The sequence below is a fragment of the Pinus tabuliformis genome, chromosome 3_2 (assembly GCF_031772625.1).
Source record: "Pinus tabuliformis cultivar Carrire ecotype Pingquan chromosome 3_2, CPIR1, whole genome shotgun sequence".
Classification (NCBI taxonomy): Eukaryota; Viridiplantae; Streptophyta; class Pinopsida; order Pinales; family Pinaceae; genus Pinus; species Pinus tabuliformis.
The window spans coordinates 981,422,313-981,429,472 of NC_142302.1; the positions used below are offsets into that span (position 1 = coordinate 981,422,313).

General features: G+C 38.1%; 1 protein-coding gene across 1 annotated transcript; it reads right to left on the reverse strand.

The window, feature by feature from the left end:
* Window positions 1–3,284: 3,284 nt before the first annotated feature.
* Window positions 3,285–3,677, reverse strand: LOC149183900 (uncharacterized). The gene has a single exon (XM_089415137.1). It carries the CDS (start codon window positions 3,675–3,677, stop codon window positions 3,285–3,287), a length of 393 nt encoding a protein of 130 aa, XP_089271263.1.
* Window positions 3,678–7,160: the final 3,483 nt, after the last annotated feature.

The following is a 7,160-nucleotide window of genomic DNA, read 5'->3' on the forward strand; positions in this document are numbered from 1 at the left end:
ACGGTCTAGGTTTGGCAGCTACCCTAGAAACAACAGTTTAAAGCAATTCAATGATCTTTCTTATGTGTAATAGATAAGAGAAAGATAGTAGAGAACCAACCTGGAACTTTTGCTTGATCCCTTGCCTGCTCTCTCTCTCCTTTGGCAGATCCAGTAACTCCTCCCCGTACTTAACACGCTTGGAGAGTACCTCCACAAGTACAATAGTAAAGAACTGTCAAAGCATCGTGATATTACAACATAAACATTATAGAATCAGATATATAATGAACAAATGAAAGCATTCAAAATTACACAATCAAGTGGGAAAAATATTGAAGAACTTTATTAATAATAAGGAGAATTACAACCCAGTTGTCTGATCCAGCACCATTCTCCTAGCATCAATCCTTCTTCACCTCATGAACTAGCAAGATCACACCAACAAGAATACAATGCTCTCTCCTCAATCACAAACTAACAGCACTTACTTGCAATTCACAATGATTTAGCCTCCTGATCTCTTGGATGGGAGATCCTTTTATAGATGTTTGTAAGGGTGTGAGTCATCCATGGGGATTGATTAGTGTCATTCCACTTGTTACAATTGGTTACATAAGAGAGGGGAATTGGAGATCGTTTCCTAATTCCCTTGGTGATCCTTGGGTGAATTCAGAGAGGCAAGTGGCATAGAAGAAGTTTCTAGAAGATTCCATGACCAACCAACTTACAAACTATCCCGGAAATTTGTCCATCCTCACTCATCGCACCCTATAGAAGGCCTAAATAGTATGCATTGCACTTTGATAGTGTAGGAGTCAGTATGCATCACACTTTGATAGTGTCGCAGTTAGTATGGTTCAGTTTAGGCACTTTTTGGATGATTTCTGAGATGGAACTTTTGGGGAATGATGTATTCAGACGACTAATTTTCTTTAGGTTATGAAACAACTCTTTTAGGGGTTGATGAGCCCTAATACATCGACATATAAGTTTTGGGTTGATGTTCCCAAATATGTCTATAACAGGTTCCTTGCATTATCTAGCTTCTGTAATGCAAAACTGAACTTGTTTGCTTGAAAATAGATGAACATGTAAATCAAAATTGAAGTGTAATTGAACACCTACTCTGTAGGAAACCTAATAAATTGTTCATGGATAGTGTCAGCCAGGAAATGACTGAAGTTTAACATGATGGAGGTCTTCTTGACTGTGGAAAATATGGAGAGGAATATTAAAATGGGCTCATCTACCCACTGATCAGAATGATAGCCTAAAATTTAAGAAATGATGGAAATAATCTACTTGGCCTAGTCAGGGAAAATGGAAGAAGGATATGGAGGATTATTATTGGGTAATTAGGCATTCTCTAGCAAGAAAAGCTCAAAAATTCTGGCTCTAGTGGCAATGTCTAGCTTTTGATAAAGCTGGGTGAGGGCTTCGATGGAGAAAGGGGCCGAATCTTCCATAGTGGGGGACAACATCATTCGGTTAATGGATTTGGCTATAATGGTGAAAAGAATGTCACTTGTAGGGGGGATTATGGATTTTTGGGTAGGAACATAAAAATCTTGTCATCTTCTGGTAAATTACGGGGCTTGGAATGTCAAGGGGAAGATATAATGGGGGAGGTTGGACTCCCATAGTCCAATCTCATCAATTTTATTTGTGTGCTTACCCTCTAACTAGTGATATAACTCTAGAAATCACAATGACATAGAGTTTCACTAACTCTGTAATCCCTATCTGCTAATGGTATATGATCTAAATCTATGGAAGTGGGAATTAAAGGATTAATGGTCTTGTCTTGGGTATTAGTCTTAGGAGGCATGATTGTAAAATATTTCTTAATAGTATGAATATGAAGAGGAGGATTTTTGAGCTTAGAAACAATAACAATTTGTCAGGTGAAAAGGAAAAGGAATGTCAGTGTATGTCGCAGTCTTGGTCGCAAAAAAGATCTGATGGAGATCGTTGTAGAAAATTATGAATAACAGAAAGAATCAAGAGTAAAAGGTTGAGAATGACAGGCTCAGAGTTATTTAAACACTATGACAATGTCCCGTTGGAAATGGAGCGGGACCGTTAGGATGAATGTTTACTCGAGAAAAAATTGAAATAAATGAAAAATTGTTATTTTGGCTGAGAACGCATTTAATTCACCCAATGGTCTTAACAGGTGGTGGGTGGAGAGTGGTGGAGCACGACATAATGGATAAGGGAAATGCGGTTTCCAGAGGGGGTAGCGGGCTGTAAGTGGTATTGGTCGTGGCGGGGGGCTGAATCCACCACAATGCGCCACATAAGGGGTAGGGCCTCATGGGAGAAACCACCTTCCGGACCCCCCCCAAGGTAGAATGCAAAGGGGAGGGTTGGGAAAAGAAGAGGTCCATGGATGAAGTGGGGGACTGGATCCTGAGGTGCCCGAAGCTGCTGAACTTTAGTCATAAGCGACAAAGAGGATCTGTCATCTTGCGTTTTAATATTTCTTTTCAAACTTAAGATAATGGGTAATGTAATATATAAAGTACTTTATCCGCACACACATGCTTCCCCTTTGAACTTAGGATAAAGGATGAATAATAAAACATTTTGAAATACATTATCCATAATATTCACATTTGCCTCTTTTGCCGTATCCTAAAACTTAGGATAAAATTTATATATGTTAATATTTTCCAAATCAACTAATCTACCTACCACTAACATTTTTATTTCTCTCTATAGGGTTCACTTAGACTAGAAAACCCATTTATTTTCTTTTATGTATAATGAATTTTTTTTTATCTAACCTATCTCTTATTTCTCTTATTGACCCAGATTAAATAGTTGGATCAATGTCATTTTCTACCTAACTTATGATTTACCCAAATTAAACTGTTGGATAAACCTTTATTCTCTATCTAATTTACAGAAATTTAAAGGAGTTTAATCATGATTAAACTATATGGTTAAACTAAAACTAGTGATTCTGCCATTTTGAACAAGCTACACACAACTTTTATTTTACAGAAATTAGGCAAAAAGTATCTATGAGTAGTGGCATTTAGACTTGCAACACTTTCAATATTATTCTTTTCTGATTTTGTTTCTTTTGGTAGGGTTCAATATTTTCTTCCTTTTCAATATTCTTGCTTTTGTCTTCATTTTTTCTTCTTTATACCATCTTTTCTTTTTTATTCTATTTTTTCTTGTTATTTGGAAATTATTTGCAGATGACAATTATTACAAAATAATATTCTTGAGATACAATAATCAATTACCTTGAGATCCTATAAATTATAGGACCCTAACACCACCAGAAATCAATCCCCCTCTAACTCCATTAGTTGTGCGATCCATTCCTCCAAGGCCTCGTGATCCGCCATGTCTATCAAAGTTGCTATGCGCATACTAGGTACAATGTACTCCATAAGCATCACCACTTCGACCCCATAGACCAATATGAATGACATTTTCCCTGTCAGCTTCTTACAAGTGGTGCTATAGGCCGATAGTACTGTAGGTACATGCACATTCCAGTCATTCTGCTGTGCGTTACATACCTTTGTCAACGCGTTCTCAAATTTTTTGTTAAAATCTTCGACTGTCCCATTTTCTTGCAAGTGATATGCTGTGCTCTTTTGATGGTAGACCTGAAATTCATCTGTCATCACACAATTCATTTCATTCAGAAAGTGCGTTCCTCTATCACTCATTAAGGCTTTCAGGCATCTAAACTACGTCAAGACATATTCACATAAGAACTTTGCTACAGTAGCTGTTGTACAATCCTTCACTGGTTGTGCTTCCACCCATCTAGTTAAATATTCCATGGTAGTGATAATGTAGTGTGAGCCCGTTTTCTTTCTAGGTGGTTGGATTGGTCCAATAAAATCAATCAGCCACTTCTCAAATGCCTACAAAGATACCTGAGGATGTAGTGGTAGTTCGACCCTCCGCGACAGTCTATCAGTCCTTTGACATGCATCGTACACCTTACAGTATGTTTTGGAATCCTTGTGCAACGTTGGCCACCATAATCCTATGAAAAATATTCTACGCGATTGATTCCCCTGCATAATGGCATCCCACAGATCCCCCATGAGCTTTAGCAAGAATACTATCGCGCTCAAATTCTGACACATATCTCTACAATATTTCTTCTACCCCCATTTTGTACAAATGTCCCATAATGACCGAAAATTTTGTTATGTGAACTACTAGTTCTTTCCTCTGCTGAGTTGTAGATCCTTTAAGCGCCATCACTGTAGTTAAGAATTGAATAATGTCAGCAAAATGGTCATCTGCTACACGTACTGTAAAAAGTTGCGCATCTGGCAACCCTTCCTCCAAATTATAGGGTTCTTTTCCTGTTTCAATCTTTGACATATGGTCTGGACCGGTGTTAAACCAAACAAGCTTCACAATAACTTTAAAATCACATTCCTGAAATAATAACAACCACTGGAAAATCTTCCCCCCTAAGACAAGCTTATTAACTAGGTACTTTAAAGCAGAATGATCTATATACATCTTGAAATGTCCCTCTAACAGAGAATTCCTAAATTTCTACAGCGCGTAGACCATGGCCAACTCCTTGCACTATGTTGTTGAATAATTTTTTTCAGCTTTTGATAACTTCCTACTTGTGAAGCCAATAGGATGATCTAGTTCGCCTTCGCCTACCTGTGTTAATACTACACCCAACACAATGTAAGAAGCATCCACATGTACATGAAACTCTGTCTTCCAATCGAGAAACACCAGGATTAGCACAGTTACTATCTTTTATTTTCACACATCTAAGTTGTGTTGAAATTCCTCATCCCAATAGAATGTCGCATCCTTCTTCAGCATTTTTTCCATGGACATGGTAATTTGAGCATAGGCTCTAATGAATTTTCTATATTATCGAGTGTGTCCCAGTGTCACACGCAACTACTTGATGTTTCTAGGTTCCTCCAAGTTCATAATTACAACGATAATTGTAGGGTCCACCATAAAACGTTGCTTACACATGAAATGACCCAACAAGATCCCAAAAGGAACACAAAATATACATTTTTTCAAATTCATTGCAATATGGTATCTTTAACATGTATCCAACATAAGGCACAAACTTGCTACATGGCATTTTACAAATCCAAACACGCTCCAGTCATCAAAGTATACTTCCAGAAACTTATGAATGAATTCTTTGAACACTGTAATGACTACGTGGGAAAATATTGTAGGCATGTTATTTATCCAAAAGGCATCACAGTGTACTGAAAGCAACCCCACTCTATCGCGAAGGTGTTTTTGCTTCGATCCTCTGGCGTAAGCTTAATTTGATGATAACTAGAAAACCCATCAGTAAAGGAATAGGTTTCCTGCCCTCCAACATTGTCTAACACTTCATCTGTAAATGGTGTTGGAAATGGATCATGGACACATGCATCATTCAACTTCCATATATCTACGCAGATCCTTATTTCACCCTTTTGTTTCTTCTCTTGGACTACCATCGGGCTCACCCAATCAGACTCTTCAACAGGTTCTATAATGCCAGCATCCAACATTTTATCCAGCTCTTGGCGAACCTTCTCCTTATACTTAGGATTAAGGTGATAAGGCCTCTATTTGACAGGCTTTGCATCTGGCTTCAATGTGATCCACATAACACCCAAATCACCAAGTATGCCCTTTAAATCTAAAAACTTAGTGGGGAAGAGATCCTGGTACTCATAAAGTAATTCAACAACTTTGTTTATTTTAGCGTCGTCTTAATAATTTCCAATCTTCGTGAACTTCGGTTCTTCCTCAGTGCCAATGTTTACTTGTCTTGTTTTCAAAGGTGCAGAGATGTTTGGGTTCTCTACTTGTGGTCCTTCTATTATGCAATGCCCTTCTGTTTCTAGAATATTGATATTCATCGGGTCTTCTTCCTCCTCTTCAACAGTCACATTGTATCATTCCAATGCACGTGTTACACAACATTTTGTCACTGTCCCTGTAATCCCCATTCCATGATCTTGGAGGACGTCTACAGTGAACCCTACATGCTTCCCCTTCATGAAGAAACTCCCATTGTGTCCCTCTTCATGAGAAAAACAATTCCCTTTTGCATCATTTCCCAAAAATCTTCCGATTTTCCCAATTTACAAGACCGGAGCTAATGACTTGTGTCCTCCTCATGCTGATATACAGGGATTATAACTATCCCTAGCATCGATCGGAGAAACTGAGCCTTGTTCCAGTCATGCTAATCCTCTTTTGGAAAGTTTTTTATATATGTAGCCAAAGCTTCCAGCTCTAGAAGTTTTGTAACAAAAGTTTGGTAAATGGTTGGGCCAGATGGAGTCGATGATGTCAATTTGGGCTCCTTTCCCCTATTAGGATGGAACTGCCTAAAGAGATAAGGCCTTCTCCCATGAGAAGAGGAACCATCTCCCTTCCATCCATGCTATATAAAGCTCCCTTTTTCCGAAGCAAAATCTAGTGTTGGTGTGCTAGTGCTAATTAAGTTTGGAGTAATCAACAAGTTATTCATAGTTGTAGCTCTCTAGTTATGTGTGAAGGAGAAGTGTGAATTTGGTTTAGTGTGAAGACTAAAGGGAAGAGCCTTAAAACTACCATTATTGAGGCCATCATGGAATGCTAACAGAAGTGTGTGGGAACCCGTATTTGTCAGAGGAGAACAACAACGTCAAGACAACGGTTGTAATCTCTTCTTGATTTAATATATATGCAACTATCGATTGATTTCCTACATAATATATCATCTCACATGTTTATGGCTTAATGTTTCTTAACCTATTCAGTATGTTGAATAAAATTTTTCTATTATCATGGTTGTTGTTTGTTGTTGTTTACTTGTTTTAGGTGTTTGAAGGAAACAAGAGATACCTAGAGTGAGCAAGTAAAGTCATCATCAAATGGGATAAGCGCACTAAGAGGTAGGCCCTCTTAATTGGTTCTAACCTAAGGAAATATTCCATAGAATTTCTTTTTTGTGGCTAGACCCGCTATCAGGCTAGAGGAATTGTTTGTATCCGCACTTAGAATTTTACTTCACCACAAATTGACGACTCCGCTGGGGATACTAGTCCTTCTGTTTGCTTGTTTGGAATTTCATGGTTTTGTGTGAACTTTTCTAGTTTCACTATTTCCCTTTACTTCTGTCCGCTTTTCTTTGTTTACTGCTCTGGGTATCAAAT